This window comes from Pecten maximus, chromosome 7 (genome assembly GCF_902652985.1).
Source record: "Pecten maximus chromosome 7, xPecMax1.1, whole genome shotgun sequence".
In the NCBI taxonomy this organism is placed as follows: Eukaryota; Metazoa; Mollusca; class Bivalvia; order Pectinida; family Pectinidae; genus Pecten; species Pecten maximus.
The window spans coordinates 8,019,370-8,039,840 of NC_047021.1; the positions used below are offsets into that span (position 1 = coordinate 8,019,370).

Here is a 20,471-nt window from a genome sequence, read left to right on the forward strand (position 1 = left end):
TAATGTACAGTAATATATAACGTTACAAGGTATAGTTAATGTACAGTAATATCTAACGTTACAAGGTATCGTTAATGTACAGTAATATATAACGTTACAAGGTATCGTTAATGTACAGTAATATCTAACATTACAAGGTATCGTTAATGTAGAGTAATATCTAACGTTACAAGGTACCGTTAATGTACAGTAATATCTAACATTACAAGGTATCGTTAATGTACAGTAATATCTAACGTTACAAGGTATCGTTAATGTAGAGTAATATCTAACGTTACAAGGTACCGTTAATGTACAGTAATATCTAACGTTACAAGGTATCGTTAATGTAGAGTAATATCTAACGTTACAAGGTATCGTTAATATACAGTAATATATAACGTTACAAGGTATCGTTAATGTACAGTAATATCTAACGTTACAGGTATCGTTAATGTACAGTAATATCTAACATTACAAGGTATCGTTAATGTAGAGTAATATCTAACGTTACAAGGTATCGTTAATGTACAGTAATATCTAACATTACAAGGTATCGTTAATGTACAGTAATATCTAACGTTACAAGGTATCGTTAATGTACAGTAATATCTAACGTTACAAGGTATCGTTAATGTACAGTAATATCTAACGTTACAAGGTACCCGTTAATGTACAGTAATATCTAACGTTACAAGGTATCGTTAATGTAGAGTAATATCTAACGTTACAAGATATCGTTAATGTACAGTAATATCTAACGTTACAAGTTATCGTTAATGTACAGTAATATCTAACGTTACAAGGTATCGTTAATGTAGAGTAATATCTAACATTACAAGGTATCGTTAATGTAGAGTAATATCTAACGTTACAAGGTATCGTTAATGTACAGTAATATCTAACATTACAAGGTATCGTTAATGTACAGTAATATCTAACGTTACAAGGTATGGTTAATGTACAGTAATATCTAACGTTACAAGGTATCGTTAATGTACAGTAATATCTAACGTTACAAGGTATCGTTAATGTAGAGTAATATCTAACGTTACAAGGTATCGTTAATGTAGAGTAATACATAACGTTACAAGGTATCGTTAATGTACAGTAATATCTAACGTTACACGGTATCGTTAATGTACAGTAATATCTAACGTTATAAGGTATCGTTAATGTACAGTAATATCTAACATTACAAGGTATCGTTAATGTACAGTAATATCTAACGTTATATGGTATCGTTAATGTAGAGTAATATCTAACGTTACAAGGTATCGTTAATGTACAGTAATATCTAACGTTACAAGGTATCGTTAATGTACAGTAATATCTAACGTTACAAGATATCGTTAATGTACAGTAATATCTAACGTTACAAGGTACCGTTAATGTACAGTAATATCTAACGTTACACGGTATCGTTAATGTACAGTAATATATAACGTTATAAGGTATCGTTAATGTACAGTAATATCTAACGTTACAAGGTATCGTTAATGTACAGTAATATCTAACGTTACAAGGTATCGTTAATGTACAGTAATATATAACGTTACAAGGTATCGTTAATGTACAGTAATATCTAACGTTACAAGGTATCGTTAATGTACAGTAATATATAACGTTACAAGGTATCGTTAATGTACAGTAATATATAACGTTACAAGGTATCGTTAATGTACAGTAATATCTAACGTTACAAGGTATCGTTAATGTACAGTAATATCTAACGTTACAAGGTATCGTTAATGTACAGTAATATATAACGTTATAAGGTATCGTTAATGTAGAGTAATATCTAACGTTACAAGGTATCGGTTAATGTACAGTAATATCTAACGTTACAAGGTATCGTTAATGTACAGTAATATCTAACGTTACAAGGTATCGTTAATGTAGAGTAATATCTAACGTTACAAGGTATCGTTAATGTACAGTAATATATAACGTTACAAGGTATCGTTAATGTACAGTAATATCTAACGTTACAAGGTATCGTTAATGTACAGTAATATCTAACGTTATAAGGTATCGTTAATGTACAGTAATATCTAACATTACAAGGTATCGTTAATGTACAGTAATATCTAACGTTATATGGTATCGTTAATGTAGAGTAATATCTAACGTTACAAGGTATCGTTAATGTACAGTAATATCTAACGTTACAAGGTATCGTTAATGTACAGTAATATCTAACGTTACAAGATATCGTTAATGTACAGTAATATCTAACGTTACAAGGTACCGTTAATGTACAGTAATATCTAACGTTACAAGGTATCGTTAATGTACAGTAATATCTAACATTACAAGGTACCGTTAATGTACAGTAATATCTAACGTTACAAGGTATCGTTAATGTACAGTAATATCTAACATTACAAGGTATCGTTAATGTACAGTAATATCTAACGTTACAAGGTATCGTTAAGGTACAGTAATATCTAACATTACAAGGTATCGTTAATGTAGAGTAATATATAACGTTACAAGGTACCGTTAATGTAGAGTAATATATAACGTTACAAGGTATCGTTAATGTACAGTAATATCTAACGTTACACGGTATCGTTAATGTACAGTAATATCTAACGTTATAAGGTATCGTTAATGTACAGTAATATCTAACGTTACAAGGTATCGTTAATGTACAGTAATATCTAACATTACAAGGTATCGTTAATGTACAGTAATATCTAACATTACACGGTATCGTTAATGTACAGTAATATCTAACGTTATAAGGTATCGTTAATGTACAGTAATATCTAACGTTATAAGGTATCGTTAATGTACAGTAATATCTAACATTACACGGTATCGTTAATGTACAGTAATATCTAACGTTATAAGGTATCGTTAATGTACAGTAATATCTAACATTACACGGTATCGTTAATGTACAGTAATATCTAACGTTACAAGGTATCGTTAATGTACAGTAATATCTAACATTACACGGTATCGTTAATGTACAGTAATATCTAACGTTATAAGGTATCGTTAATGTACAGTAATATCTAACGTTATAAGGTATCGTTAATGTACAGTAATATCTAACGTTATAAGGTATCGTTAATGTACAGTAATATCTAACATTACAAGGTATCGTTAATGTACAGTAATATATAACGTTATAAGGTATAGTTAATGTACAGTAATATATAACGTTATATGGTATCGTTAATGTAGAGTAATATCTAACGTTACAAGGTATCGTTAATGTACAGTAATATCTAACGTTACAAGGTACCGTTAATGTACAGTAATATCTAACGTTACAAGGTATCGTTAATGTACAGTAATATCTAACATTACAAGGTATCGTTAATGTACAGTAATATCTAACGTTACAAGGTATCGTTAATGTACAGTAATATCTAACATTACAAGGTATCGTTAATGTACAGTAATATCTAACATTACAAGGTACCGTTAATGTAGAGTAATATATAACGTTACAAGGTATCGTTAATGTACAGTAACATCTAACGTTACAATGTATCGTTAATGTAGAGTAATATCTAACGTTACAACGTATCGTTAATGTACAGTAATATCTAACGTTACAAGGTATCGTTAATGTAGAGTGATATCTAACGTTACAAGGTATCGTTAATGTACAGTAATAGCTAACGTAACAAGGTACTGTTAATGTACAGTAATATTTAATGTTACAAGATATCGTTAATGTACAGTAATATCTAACGTTACAAGGTATCGTTAATGTACAGTAATAGCTAACGTAACAAGGTACTGTTAATGTTCAGTAATATTTAATGTTACAAGACATCGTGAATGTAGAGTTATATCTAACGTTACAAGGTATCGTTAATATAAAGTGATATGTAACGTTGTCAGGTACCGTTAATGTAAAGTGATGTGTAACGTTATTAAGTACCGTTAATGTAGAGTTATATCTTAAAGGTGCTACACCTCCGACAGATAGTATTTTCATCAATTAAAAAAACGAATAGACTCGTATGTTTTTTTCTTCACGAATAAAAGTTACGCACTTGACATTATTACCACCCTCGGAAAGTTTAATCTTCTTATTCATCTTTGAAACTAAAAAAGAAATAAAATAATTAATTGCGTCCCGGAGAAATTCCATTTCGCTCCGCCTTCATATTGAATGAAATATTGATGGCGCATGCACTGAAAACAGAAAGTAGGAACCACATGGCGAAGCGAGGAAGGCAACATGTGTTAGCCTAACATCTCCAGCAACTCTTTTTGTATGCAATCGTTTTTGTACACGATACATAATTATACTTAATCATGTTTCATTTAACATAGAAAATTGTATAAATATTCTTTTAGATATACATGTATATGTATGGAACAACCTAGCCGATACGACACGAAATACTACTAAGTATTCTGTCTTAAAAGACCGTATCTAAGCAACTTTTTTTTAATTCAGCAACTTAGTAGCATTTTAAATTAAAAGCTTACATGGGGTTTTTGTCGTAAAACCAATTTCATTTTTGCGTTTTACTAAAGGTTATCCTTATCAATTATTAGAAAAAAGTCTATTTTAGATCTTATGCTAAGTACAACAGCTAGAAAGCTTGTTTGGAAGGAGCTAACTAATCACCTGCTGTCTGATCTGTATCCTGTGACATTGCGTATTATCGAACTAGATTTATGTAATGTACATTATTGTTCAAATCATTATTGTGAAGAGATGTATTATCAGATTTTAAAAGATCGAATTGGTGATTTTTTCTGATCCATGCTCCCTACGTCTCTACATCAGACTCATTACACTTATGGCCTTCTAAGTGACTTCTGGTGATTTAAGGTCTGTGCTTAAAGTTCTCGTACATTACATCTTTCATCAAATTGTCGAAGATACTTTTTGAAAATGCTCATTGATTCGGCAGAAAATATCTTCTTGTGAAGACTGTTCCAAAGACTCACTGCAATGCAGATTTTCCTTAAAGCTGTTCTAGCTCTCAGAGGGCTTATATATTTTATGAGTTTCCTTTAATTATATTACTGCTAGAAAAATCCTTCCAGAATGTAAGTTCTGGGCATGCCACCTTGTTACATTTCCCACTAGTCATTTTCATACAGTCCAGTCATATTCCCGCAGATTCCTCTATATCATAGGGTTGCTAATAGTTGTTTAGATGTTTTAGTTGTTAAAAGCCAAAACCAGTGTAGGTTTTAATTGTCCTTGGTCATTGCCAATCTGACCTGATAGGCTACCACATTGATTCAGATTCGGATTCTTTTATTTCTTTGTGTTTTTCAACACATCAGAGATACATTACAAAACAATACAATATAATATAGTATGACACAATACACAATTACAAATATTGATATTGATAGGATAACGAATGAATAGATTAACTCGAAACAGAGAATATACATTACATTAAATTTCCTATATTGACAGAAAATGCGAGCTAAACACAGATAATACTGTTGTATGGTATGTAGTTGTGTTATGATATTGCGATTAACATTGCAGTAGAATTACAAATCTTTAAAAAAATATCTAATACATATAAACTGTTAACCTAAATGAGACACCAAACATATTTTGTTTTTTACTTTAACAGAGTTCCTGATAGAAGCACTTCATTGGTCAGTTGATCCGTATATGAGGTAATGTCCGAAATAAATTAGAACAGTTAACTCGATCATATTTCTAAACACAAACATTGATTTATCAAAGAAGTAGATACTAATGTTAGTGTTAAATAATAACACGAAAAAGGAGGTTATATTGCATATTATCAGAAATCAATTTGTGACAAATCAGTTATTGTACCCAACAACAACGATATCGACATTAACGTTCTCACAAATATTACCTTACTTACCTTATATAACGCAAGAAGACATTGATACGTTTTTAAAGATTGCTTTATCAACCATAACCCGAAAAATGAACTAGTTTTTATAATTACTTCCTGGAATTTTGCCATTCAGGTCAGTTGATACGGGGTTGCTTGTGCCGAGAAACTGTATGCCAGGTGAGCAGCTTTCCAAGTAAGTATTTGACGTGATAACGAGCAGTCATTAGTCATACCAATGTAACTTACACTAAACGAAATGTTTTAAGGCTGTAACAGGAAGGTCAACTATTGATTTACAGTAAAACTGAAACATCACACTTTCGGGAGTATATCACTGACCATCATACATGTATATATACATATAGAAACCTGTGTCCAACACACATTTGTGTTATTGGTGGAATCACTTCCATCAGTTAGCATACATAATCAGCCAAGCAAAGAATTGTTCGTCAGTTCGACTATTCATAGACAAGGGATATCCCTATATAATATCTTTCTTCTTCCTCCTTCCACTTAAAGAATATTGGAGAGACCAAAATTGATCTTTCCCCGCAACTGAAATTCTTAGGATCTTCATCTTACCAATTACTTAATTTATTTCGCTTTCCAATCTATTATTTCTACTTTTCCTCTCTGTGATTTGTTTTCTTCTATTGGTGTCTCCTTCACTATTTGTTTGTTGACGTACGTCCATCTCTCTCTCTCTCTCTCTCTCTCTCTCTCTCTCTCTCTCTCTCTCTCTCTCTCTCTCAATGCCATTCCTCTCATATTTATATCAATGTATCCATGGCCAAATTACCCATGTGGTGTGTTACAGGGTTATCGCCAGTAAGAACTCTTCCCATCCCGTAGGTAACGTTGTTCGGGCGTTCGTGGGATGGCGCAGCCACACACTTATTACAAATGTGCAGCTTCAAGGAATCGGACAGATGCCGGAAATGGGTGATCTCCCTTTGTCATTGGCTCTAGGGATCTTGGGAATGACTGGGTAAGAATCACACACTGGTTATCATTTTGTGTTTAGATATGATTAATTTGATGATCCATTCCGACATTTATTTGCATAAAAATTGTTTATTGGATCTCTGAAAATAATACCATAATTACCATTCCAAGCACCGGTACTTGACTAGTAGCTTTACATTTTACAAGTTTTCAGATATACAAAATTCTTTGTTTTATTATAATATATTTATTTTTGTCAAATACAAATAAATATCTACAGAATGACAGCTTACTTTGGTTTACTGGAGATTTGCCAGCCAAAGGAAAGTGAAACGGTACTGGTCAACGGTGCTGCCGGGGCAACAGGCTATATTGTCGGACAAATCGCCAAAATAAAGGTAGCTTATTTATCTACAGTTTAAAATACCTTTTTATTTATTTCTCGTTCCTTCTTGTCTACTTATTTCTGTGCCATGCTTTCTTCTGTTAGTAAGACCTAGGAAGTAGGTATTGCATCTGCTCTACCTAACTGTTGCTTTATTCGTAAAAGTCGACTTATTTCTTTCTCTTTTTCTGAACGCCTTTTGATTCGTCTAAAAAAGCCAACAGGCATAGATTTTGTACTTCGTTGTAATTGCGTGATGCTCAGCTTTTAAGTAAGCGGTAAGTTGTGACCGGGTAGAGTGTCATACTACTGTATCAAGGCGTGATGTATCAGTGTAATGGCATTATAATGTGACCGGTTAGGGTGTCACACTATCGTGTCCAGATGTGATATATCAATATAATGACACTATAATGTGACCGGTTTGAGTGTCACACTACCGTATCTAGGTGGATGTGGTAGATCAGTTATCAAATCAAACCAGACCAAACATCTGTTGGTGCTCCAGAACGACAGCTGTTTTCATATGGCATTAATCAATAATGATCGCGAACAATCTAACGAACTAGATAACATATCACCCATTTTACTTTTGAAAAACGCCGATACATTTCTTTCTTATATGCATCTTGTTAATGAAGAATATTAGAATGCAAGAAACGTTGTAAATTTTGCGTGTTTTCATAAGCACACAGGATAAAGAATGTCCAAGTATTGTTCACGATAATGTATTTCTACGATGTGTTTTTGTTTAACCGAGGCGAAATTATAACACGATCTGCAACCTAATAAGTCTAAGGTGACACGCCTTTTCATTGTAATGCATTTGTTTATCAGGGATGCAAGGTGGTTGGGTGTGCCGGAACAGATGCCAAATGTAAATGGCTGAAGGAGTTAGGTTTTGACGAGGTATTCAACTATAAGAAGGTGGATCTATCCGAGGCGTTGAAAGCGGCTGCCCCGGACGGTTTTGATTGTTTCTTTGATAATGTGAGTAATTGCTGTCATTAAATGAAAATCTTGAATAACTTAAATACATCACAAACCATACCAATATTACTACAAAAATATGAGTAGTTTCCTCACTACATCTGGATGATTGCATCTACTGTCGTTTTTGACCTTGTCCTCTGTCCATTAGGTTTATAGAAATATTGTTACCGTGTCCCCTTCTATGTAGGAAAGTTTTACCTGGTCTTGGTGTTTGCGCTTCAGGTTAGAAATAATGTGATATTCAAAAGAAAGACATATATGTTCGTTAAATACGTTAAATGATTTCCTCAATGTCAATTAAACACATTTACTTATGTTGACATGATTACTTCTCAATGAGGATTGGAGCAAACTTTAATGAGAGATTGAGTCACGCTACAAAGTAAGCTTAAACAAATTGTCCCATTAACTTATCAACGTCTCAATTCACTGCCTGGGTGACAGTGTCGTTTGTAAACATTTCATCTGTGACATAATAAAGAACAATTAAAACCGAGAATATACATTTAATTTAGCGATGTTTCATCGGAAAGCTGACGACAATTGCAGCTAAGACAAAACGATACCAGTCCTTATACAACAACAGTACTGCGAGTTGTTTTTTTTCAACTCATACAAACAACGTAATGTCAAGCAGGAAACACGTGTCAAATTCTGTAATCTGTAAAATGGTTTTATTCATAGTTAGTCTGATTAAGTCAATAAGCGCAAAAAGTAAAAGATCCAAATTAGAATGAATTAAAACATGCAATGTCGACAATTTCATCACTCATAAAAACAGACTAAGGTAAAATGCTTGTATACCCATCTCTTAAGATTTTCAAAAGGTCAAGAGTTAAATATATACACCTATGTGTGAAACCCATCTCGAGAGATTTTCAAAAGTTCCAAAGTAAAATTTATACACATCCTATGTGTGAAACCCATCTCGTGATATTTTCAAAAGGTCCAGAGTAGACTATAAACCAATTATGCACTAATCTTATAACTCCACATATATTAATGATACTAATTCTCACGAAGCTTAATTGTGTAATTATAAGACCAGATCCGTCACAGAACTCACTGAAATTATATCCTTGTATAGAAAGCGATACAATATCTTTGTCCTCTTCGCTATCTGTGTTGTAGATTGGAGGTGAGTTTACTGCTACAGCACTCAAACACATGAAGCAGTACGGACGGGTGGCCCTGTGTGGACATATATCCACGTACAGCGACCAGGAACCACCTAAAGGTAGTAATTTCACATTTGTCATCTGAACGAATGTTTTCCTTAGACTTAAGTTACCTCCGTTTTTAATATGCGATTAATTTTTGTCTCTTCTTTCTTTACTTCCCTTGTTTGATCGCTGCACATCATCGTAACATTGTTGGTCAGTCATTATGACCATACAATTAATATACATTTTATTCATCAATCGTTTGATTGCTGCACACTTTTGTAAAATCATGGATCATTCATTGTGAACATGTTGTTTATATATTCATTACATACAGTTGAGTGTAGACTAAAGGTTACACCCAAGTGCACTCCGAGTGCACTCCATTTGGACTTGGAGTGCACTCCGTTTGGACTCCAGGTAAACTTGGAGTGCACTCCAAGTGGACTCCGAGTCTACCTGGAGTCCTTTAAGACACCATGTCTGCCCCAGTTCTATAATCAGACTATATCATATATATATATCAATACTTTGATGCTTTTAATATAATTTACATATAAACAAATAGATATTTACAAATTACTTTTGTTCTGTTAATATTACTGTTAACATTTGTTTAGTCTACTAGGAATATTTCTTTTATTGTTAATACATGGTAATAATGCCTACATGTTAAATTTATATTTATTAAGATCCATAAAAGACAGTTATACAATTCATGCTATAATCAGGTTTCTATGAAAGTTAATTGCTTATTATTTCATATTTCATTTAGATGTAAGTAAATTGTATTTCATTTTATTAAGGAATTGAAAATTATTTTTATATTTATTACTGTACATATATCATGACTCTATATTATGTTATTGATTATTCAAAATATTGAAAGTTTACAGTATTTAATGAATTATGCGTTTTTATTTAAGACATTCTCTACATATATGTACTCAATTCAGGCAAGTAATTATAAAATAAACAATCATTTTAGTTTATATAGGTTATATATTTAAATGTATCATTAGAAAAATATACATTTACAACTGTACATATTTACGAGTATTACCTAGTTAAATTAATATTCTGACATAAGGTACACACAAGTATGTAGTTCTGTACTACCAATAATAAATGACAGTATCTGTTTAATTGCTATTATTATTGGCCATGCATGACTGACTCTGGCCTGACACCCCTGATACGGTGCCAGGTAAGTTTTAGGAGCCAGCTACAGGTACTGTCCTGGGTTCACAGAAATACCTGTGTCAATACTGTCACTGTATGGCTTCAAATGATGAAGCTGTGCAAAGCATGGTCACAGTGTTATAACCTCAGGCCAATTAACAGAACAGTAAGATTATATATATAATCTCCTGACTTGAAGGAAAGGATTGTAGCTCTCCGTTTGAGAGGCCTTAATCAGACCAAAATTACATGTATAAACGAAATACCAGTGTAATTAAGGTGGAAATATCAAGATAAGTTGTAAAACCATTAACAAATTGGTTAACAGGTTTAAGAAGACAAACTCTATTGAAATGAAGTCATTCTTTACTTAAATTAGAAAGTAAAATAAGCTGTTTCTTATTACATTGTAACCTGTCTAAACCGTGAGTCATTGAGACCAAACGTATTGGCTGGTTTATGCAGGTGTCCGGTATGTAGAGGTACAATGTTGAATGATATCAGTTCAAAAAAAATTAATGCAAATCAATTTCAGAAATGATGCAGTTCTTATCTTGTTATATTCAAAAATATAAAGACATTGCTTTAAAAAATTAATTGTAAAGAAAGAGATTAAAATAAAATAAATAAATGATTTCAGTGTAATTCAAAATGGTATAATGAATGTAAATTCACCATTTCCCAAAACCAACCTATAGCCTTATACCCTTAATTAGTACACATTGTTCTCATCCAGGAAATAAGATTATAGAGCCTGAGGTAAAATTTGCCTCAGGGCAGTTGGACACGACAACCTATGGTATGTACCATTTACCTGTAAAACTGACCTGTTGGAACTACATCGTTTTCTATTCCCATTCAGTCAATATCTAATGACTATCATGATATGTGTCACTCATACATTGTATGTAACAGATACAGGTCATGAATGTTCAATGGTTGTTCAAACCAATTATAAAATCATAAAGTTAAATGTTCAAACTTTGAAAAAAAATTGCATAAGGCCTGCTGCAATTGGTGTATGGAATGTTTGATAAGTATTTACTTAACTCAAACATGAAAATTATATTAATCTATGTTGATTTACATATTGACCTCTAATACTCTATACATGCTTCCATTATAACATCAAAGACATAAAGTAATAGTACCAGTTTGAAATAAAAAAAAAATCAAATATTTTTTTTTTATATTAATGACTTATAACTGTTTTAATATTATAATACTGTAATAGGAATGGACAACCATATAATTTCAAAGGTGTCAGATATCAACCGTCACAAGGGTGTACCTATATTCTATATGACCTTGGTATAGGTCAGCCTGAGTTAAATTTCCTGTAGCCCTGACACCATACCAGACATGGTGTCAATGCCAGAGGAAACTCGGGCTAGGTAAAGGTAACGTGTGATGACCAGTTTCCATCTAACAATTAAGGGGGTCTTTATCTAGTTAGATGACTGTGTGTACACCTGTCCAGATCTTCACACCTTATGAGGTAAACTTGGAGGAAGAGGTCATTAGACATTAGATCCGGAATACATGCTATCAAGGTGATAAAAAAACCAACTTTCTTTTTTGTTGTATGTTAAGATAAATATGAACTGTTGGAAGAAAAGTATTTGAAATATATTAAAAACAGTACTTAGTATTTCGAGTACAAGTTATGTCCAGTACACAATCAAACTCTGTTTTTTGAGAGACCAAAAAAAACTTGCCAAATACATTTTTGTTTATTGCCAATTTTCTACTAATTGACGTGGCTTGTTAAAACTCTTCAAATCAAAGGAATGCTATCATACATTTTTCAAAGAAGTGCCAGATCTATTCATTTTATATAGGGTTTACTAATAGAAATCAAAGTACTGAAAGTACTGAAGACACAAACGAAAACAAATTATTTTAACTGCTTTTGTTTAGTGGGGACATGGTCAACTTTGTATGGAACATCACCAATACCTGATTAGGACTAGGACAAAATATTGGCAAGAAAAGAAATTCATATCTACTTTTGATTGCAAGTGCGTCTTGGCAGCTAATTGTCAGAATAGGTACTCGGGTAATCTTATTTGACATCTTCAATGGGTTAATGTATACGTAGTTGTAGATGTAATATGAAGGTCCTAGATTACCTGTAAAATTAATGAGGCCTTTCTTTTCAAACTTTTGAGGATCCCATGCCTATAAGCGCTTCACAAATTATCATTATCATTAGCATTTGAAAAAATATTTATACATTTGATGTAGCGCCCCATCTAGCTACCAGCTTTTAGATAAGAGAGAGCTCAGGTTAAAAACATTTGTGTGATTGTTTTAGGATTTTATCGTGTGTGCGAGCCCTGGTTTGAATGATGTTATGTCAAGGTTTTGAATGATATTTTGTGGCAGATTGTTCTATCCCTTCAGTACCTTCTGTAAAATAGCGATAACAAACTTCAATTGTCAAAATACAATATGGCTGCCTGTCGGCCATGTTGTTTTCAGATTAGTCTCAAAATGCAATATCCATAACTAGGCACCGAGGGGAACCTACATATAAAATTTGAGAAAGATCCCTTCAGCACTTTCTGAGAAATAGTGATAACAAACTTCAATTGTCCAAATCCAAGATGGCTGCCTGTCGGCCATATTGTTTTCCGATTGGTCTCAAAATGCAATATGCATAATTAATGTAAGCACCAAGATGAACCTACATATGAAATTTGAGAAAGATCAATTCAGTGCTTTCTGAGAAATAGCAATAACAAACTTCAATTGTCAAAACCTAAGATGGCTGCCTGTCGGCCATATTGTTTTCCGATTGGTCTCAAAATGCATTATGCATAACCACCCACCAAGGGGAACCTACATATCAAATTTGAGAAAGATCCCTTCAGCACTTTTTGAGAAATAGCGATAACAAACTTCAATTGTCCAAATCCAAGATGGCTGCCTGTCGGCCATGTTGTTTTCCGATTGGTCTCAAAACGCAATATGCATAACTAGGCACCGAGGGGAACCTACTTATGAAATTTGAAAAAGATGCCGTCAACACTTTCTGAGAAATAGTGATAACAAACTTCAATTGACAAAATCCAAAATGGCTGCCTGTCGGCCTTATTGTTTTCCGATTGGTCTCAAAATGCAATATGCATAACTAATGTTAGCACCAAGAGGAACCTACATATGAAATTTGAGAAAGATCAATTCAGTGCTTTCTGAGAAATAGCAATAACAAACTTCAATTGTCAAAACCTAAGATGGCTGCCTGTCGGCCATATTGTTTTCCGATTGGTCTCAAAATGCAATATTCATAACTAGAAACCAAGAGAAACCTATGAAATTTTAGAAGATCCCTTCAGTACTTTGAGAAATAGCGATAACAAGAATTGTTTACGGATGGAGGGACGGACGGACCACTGACGCAGGGCGATTTGAATAGCCCACCATCTGATGATGGTGGGTTAAAAACACCTCGTTCTGATAAATAGACTCTGGAAGCGTAGAATGCGGATGTAGACAGGGCAGGGTATACCATCACGACGGGCACATTAAACTAAGCACTATATTCAAAACTTAGAATTACATGCTCATATCAGCTCAGACTTGAGACAGTTTCTTAATCGCTCATTAGAATGAACATGATTTTCATATAGCACGCTACGTTATATGTTTACACTCCATACTGTGTAGCTACAAATAATCTATACAACAAAAACACATTCATTCACATGTACAGTTCAAATCAATTTGAAGTGGAATTTTGTTTTTCACTTATGTACATTGCATCAAATATTCTCCGCAATAGTATATGTACCATATACATAACTGTAACTGCATGATACATATATATATGTATGTATGGTATATATATAATGTTAATTAATGTTAGTGAGATGTGAATGTAGCTATATGTATTGATATCATCGATTTCAAAATCAGAGTTTTTTTTTTAATCTGCAGCATCTGTCAGATGAAAATGTAGTTCGAATGCCCACACTGGATGAACTGTACATGTAGTAGCATTCTTCAAAGTCCATTATGAATGCTTTTCATACAAATGTATTTCTTTCAATTGTTCATGTGTTTAAATTATTAGAACACTGAAGTAATTTTTATTTTCATAAAAATGGAAGTACTGCTTATCTTTAAAACTAAATTGGATATTGATAAGATAAATTTGCCAAAATGTTAAAAATCAAACCTTATTAAGTAGAATCTAAACAGTTGTAAATGGCTAAGCCCACTATTCTTAACAACAAAATTACTTATTTTGATTCTCTGTCAAATATAATCAGGTTACTTGAAGACTTTGTCAGAAAAGTTAACACATATATACATTATTAATAGTTGCTTTAATTAAATTAATCTGAATTTGAACATTAAACCGACTTAACAATTTAAATGAAAAAAATGTGTTTTCACCATTTACCATAATTGACAAGAAGAAAATAATTATTAAACTCAACCTATGATATAGTATGTAACAGCCATCAAGACAATACTATTATCTTTAGTCATGCCAAGTTATTTCACAATAGGATATATGCACAACACAAAAAAGTTTTACAAATTTTTGTTGTTTAGAAGAATAATGAACTTAGTAATTTTTGCTGTTCTTCTCAAATAATATGTACTAGTGTTGTAAAGAAAAAAAGATTAAATAATAATAATAAATCTAAGTTATAATAAATTATTTGCATTGATTTATCAATACTTTACTGTGCATTAGTTTAAAGGTTAATTTAATTCAGAAGCTGAAATGATTTAAGACAGAAAAAACCGCAGATGTAGGAATATAACATTTCCACTGCCTTTAAATATCTCTGGTTAAATTTAGCAATCAGTACATTTCCATGAAAAATGGTGTTTTCTAAAGAGTTACTGCCCTTTAACCGTCCCTGAAGCGTTCAAAACTCCACCAAACATAATAAAGGTCTATGTAGATGTACATCGTAGACCCCTTTCTTTTTTATAATATGCTTCGACTGTTATGTAATATTTCAAATGATAATGATAGATCATTTTCTATTTTTTTTAAACCATCACGAATATTAGAAAAAAAAGAATCAGTCGCTATAATTAGAGATGAAATTTTCAGTGACGTCTACATCTGCATGCAGACAGCCACGTTAATGCGGTACGCGTTCTGTAAACGAAAAACTGCATGTGCATTACGTAGGATATAATCAATAGATCCGAAGTCAATATTAATATTCACAAGTCCATTTGACATTTCGAAACCCTATTCAGTGAGAATTTATTTAACTTTTTATTTGCAAACATGCGTATGGTACTCGACTGCCGTTGTTGTGATATTGTCATGATGAATAGACAACTTTTTTTCTTTCGTAAAAAAACATCTATATAATCTAACCATCTGCAGACTACATCAATCACATGCAAGTTAATATTTCAGTGAGAAAATGACATTCAAAGTTGGGTTTGATCACCTACTCTTTCTTTTATTATTGTTTACATTACTGAAAGATGGCGGACAAAATCGGATGCTGGATGAGTGATTTTTCAATGTACAAAATAACAACGATATTCCGACGAAACTTTATCAATATTATAACCCATTCAGTAACATGCCACCAAAGAAAAAAAACACATAGATGTCGATGATGAAAATTCAGCGTGATGTTAGTAGATTTTTCTTCCGGGTCACAGGTAAGCAGCAATATGGCGCCAGCGAAAAGTCGATTGTATCATTCCGCGTGAAATCTAATGCGTTCAACGCGGACAAATATTCTTACGTATCATCGACAGAACATACTTAAATTAAATACTTTGAAAACTATCTATTTGTGAGGTTCTGTTGTTTTGTCATATATCTAACGAAACTGTAGTGTTGCATTTGACTCCGTAAGTCACGGGACTATTTTTTTTTTGCGATAGAATATGATTGTGAAGTGGCAGTGGAAGTTGTGTCAGAGCGAACGAAAATGCCAAAAAAAACCACATTGTCCTGTCAGCTTCTAAAATACAACAAAACAAAAGGTGATTTTTTTTAATAGCTGAACTTCACTGTATGTCATTTTTTATCGTGAAGTTAAACAAATATTTACTGCATAACATTACGGAGTTACTGTAAAGCAACGTTTAGATTGGCCAACAGCAGTATCCGCCAGAGCCCTCAAAAGCGCTGACATAGACTCAAACTTACGTTTGTGTCTACGTTTGTGTCAACAAAACAAAAGGTAATTTTTTTATAGCTGAACTTTACTATATGTCATTTTTTATCGTGAATATTTACGATATTTACAAATATTTACTGCATAGCATTACAGAGTTACTGTAAAGCAACGGTTAGATTGGCCAAGGCAGTATCCGCCAGAGGGCATCGTAGATTTTGTCAGCTACACCTCAAAAGCGCTGACATAGACTCAAACTTACGTTTGTGTCAAAAATCAATTATATTAGATATTATTAGTTAACCAACGAAAACTGAACCAACAAAATAAGATGATATATACAAAGATAAAACAGTAACACATATCTTATTGTTACATGTTTAAGGAGTCAAAATGTATAAGAGTATACATCTATCTATAAACAGTATGTATATATGTACTTGGTTACAGGTACATGTGTTACATGTGGACCCAGGTAGGATTGGGGCCTGATAGGACTCCAGGTAAACTTGGAGTGCACTCGGAGTGCACTCCAAGTTTACCTGGAGTCCAAACGGAGTGCACTCGGAGTGCACTTTGTGTAACCTTTAGTCTACACTCAACTGTAGGTATTAGTATGTAGATTATTCAGTAACAATCACAAACTGATCCCTCATATTTCCCTTTAACGTATTGGTAAAACATCTTAAAAATCATTAAATATGGCATATCATAAATGATTAACTAACAGCGGAGCGTTGTAAGCTGAAATGTAAAACTATATACAAAATTACGTTATCGGGAATATGTGAGGATCATTGTGGTATCCTGACTTATGATATTTAGTCAAATATACAGTATATGCTTTGGGTGATAAAAAGAACTGGAAAGTGAGATTGGGTCACCCAGAATTTGAATTTAAAAATGATTAAAAGAGTATCAACTGTAACAAAACGGCAGCCTAGAATACAATAGTTTTAAATGTAACGTGGTTAACTACACGTACATTGAAATTTCTTACTATAAAATATTTTTCACTGAGATATATGCGTGATTTTGCTCTTTTAAGGTGAATATCCCTTCTACAATATGCTAAGCAAACAGCTGAAGATTCAGGCGTTTAATGTGATGCAATTCATGTCAAGATGGGCGGAGGGGGAGAAAGTAATGGCAGAGTGGATAAAAGAGGTGAGTTTAGCAATGTTTCACTTATATATTTCAAAAAGTTTCAAACTGAGATGACAGCTAGATAACCGGTTACCTATGTATGTATTGCCTGAGAGGACCGAAATTAAAATCAGGGATCTTATTCCACTTCGTTTTCTATGTTTTGTTACATCTCGAGATATGGCGGAGATTAGTTGGAATCTCCGTTTATGAGCAACTGACCAATCAGATCCTTCCTTTCACACTGACGTCAGGACTAGTCCAACCAAAATGTCTTAAAAAGGCTTGACATGAGTCTGACTGTACTTTTTTGGTTGTCTTTCAGGTTTTAAGATTTAAACTGCAATTTAAATTCACATTTTCCAAAATATGTATTTGCGTTGGTGTTGAAATGATCAATCTCGGAAGCGTTCAAATAGAACACTTTATGCGTGTAGAAATTTACCGTCTCGAACACGACATGTAATCCACATTCCTATATATCCCAAATCCAATTTCCTTGCACCTAGACTTTTGCTCCAGAGTCTCTATACAAATGCTGCTCCCATTTTACCGAATTTGAGGTAGAATAATGGTTCCGTTATTATGTTGATATTCGCTGTTGTTTCCCCCTGATTGGCTGTTGAATAATTTACCATCAGATCGTCGAATCCAGCGTTGCTACCTCAGGTCTCCATGTTACTATGGTACATATATGAGGTATATTTTTAACTAACACTTTAATTGACAGTATTATTAGAGAACACTTACTTTGACAGACACGATTCAGTTTTCAGTTATTTTGAGAGCTGATCTTAGCTTGATGTAAAAAAAATAATAAAAAAAATGTTCAAATGTACATGCAGTTTTCCTAGTTTATTCAAAAGTGTTCATTTTCTACTTCAATTGTTTATTTTATTCAATTAATGTTTTTGTTATGTCCATAACATTTTCATTTTTCAGGGAAAAATCAAGTACAGAGAATCAATTACTAAGGGATTCCAAAACATGCCGAGTGCCTTCATTGGACTGTTTGATGGTGCTAACACGGGAAAGGCGATAGTCTCAGCATAGTTAAAATACGACTCAAGAGCGCGGAGCTACTCTTCCCTCATTCAAACTGAAATGTCTGCTCATATCATCAGAATCCATTGATATTTTGTCAGCCTATAGTTCACCACTACGGTACAACAGAACAGAAGTAACTTGATCGATTATATATTATCATGTACAGAATCGTACATGATTAAGTGTTTCATATGAAATTTTTTAAATAAACTGAAAAAAAAAATGTTAAGAGTTCAAAAAATAAAACAAAGTACATGATATATCATAAAATAATCCACGTGTTCAATCTTACCAAGCTCTGATAAGAGATTTTTTTTTGATTCAAAATACCTGGCTCTGATACAGATGATACAGAATGTGGAACCAAAAATTGCAAAACAAAAGCAGTATCCACATTACTAACAAACTTTACAATAATTCATCAAAAAATTAAAAAAAAGAATATTCGGCCAGCAGCTTTGAAACCCTAGATTGTAAAATCCTCTAACGTTGTATATGGCATCAGGTGTGCCTTATGTGGGTTATATAATATTGGATTTGCTTGCAGATAAGCCATTTAATAATTCGATCTTCGTCTGTAATCACTATGACATTTACACGTACTAGGCTTGGCTAGGGTTGCCGGGACATCCAGGAGATCCCTACATATACAATGTCTGGTTTATCGGTTTATCGTAGGACGAAATACTGCCAAATCTTTCTTTTTTTTCAGTATTGGAATCTTTCGAAATCCCGGATAGAGAGAAAGATGCAGAATCGACTTCGTTTATATTGGATTCTGAAACTTCATTAGAATCTCTATCAACAACGTTTTGCACTTACTTCCATTCATAATAGAATTAAATCGTGGATGCAGTCCTTTAGGGATACTGTTAAATGTAGTGTAATTAAGTAACAATGTCGATGAATGGTATTCTTCGTTGTCACACAAATTATATCGAAGACATCAGAACAGGAAGCGTAGACATTGCAATTGTTTCATTTATTGGTATATTGACGAATTATTGTGGAAAACAAAAATTTCATTGACCATGTCGATCAAATATGGTGTACCCTGTAAAACTAATATCAAAGGTCGACATAAGCCGAAGAAAACAGTCATTATAACGAAGCCATAGTTCAAACGGAAAAATCGATTAAACAAGGGAGAGGAAATACCACCAAAATGCAGACCTGCATGGGGATGCATGAAAAAGTACACGAATGATTAAACCATGTGATCCGGAAGAGTAGGCGTCTTCTGCTTCATCAGTGACACCCGCCATGGACATATAGGTCAAGTTTAGGTTAATTTAAAATATCACACGAAAGTTAGGGTGGTGACAACGGAACAACAGGGCATATCAACAAGCGTCAAACGCGTCTGACATTTATACCATGTTTCCCAATTGGTATTTTGGCACTTTCAGATAGCAAAATCCCACTACGGTGTTTACCTGGCCAGTTGTTTCCATATTCAAGGGGTTGGTTCCATTATCGTGATTAAAAATTACAACACATGGTTTGGAGAGATGCGGGTTATTGAAGGACAGGAAGTTTAATGGTCGACATCATGATATTTTATGATTTCTTTATGCTTTATGGATGCAGACGTGTTTGTTGCTTGATATATTCCTTATGGTTCCATTGTAACCATTCTAATTGTGAATTAACCACGATTTGACCTACATTTGTATGGCGGACGTCGTCG

General features: G+C 33.2%; 1 protein-coding gene across 1 annotated transcript in view; it reads left to right on the top strand.

Annotated features, from left to right (window-relative positions):
* LOC117331497 (prostaglandin reductase 1-like) overlaps positions 1-19,211 on the top strand; it is a 38,828-nt gene extending 19,617 nt beyond the window's left edge. Inside the window, exons 2-9 of the mRNA XM_033890233.1 lie at positions 5,562-5,607; positions 5,935-5,994; positions 6,622-6,792; positions 7,030-7,147; positions 7,972-8,124; positions 9,259-9,364; positions 17,637-17,755; positions 18,677-19,211. Coding sequence (XP_033746124.1) covers positions 5,562-5,607; positions 5,935-5,994; positions 6,622-6,792; positions 7,030-7,147; positions 7,972-8,124; positions 9,259-9,364; positions 17,637-17,755; positions 18,677-18,787 — 884 coding nt within the window. The 3' untranslated portion in view covers positions 18,788-19,211. The remainder of the gene's footprint in view (positions 1-5,561; positions 5,608-5,934; positions 5,995-6,621; positions 6,793-7,029; positions 7,148-7,971; positions 8,125-9,258; positions 9,365-17,636; positions 17,756-18,676) is intronic.
* The last annotated feature ends 1,260 nt before the right edge of the window (positions 19,212-20,471 follow it).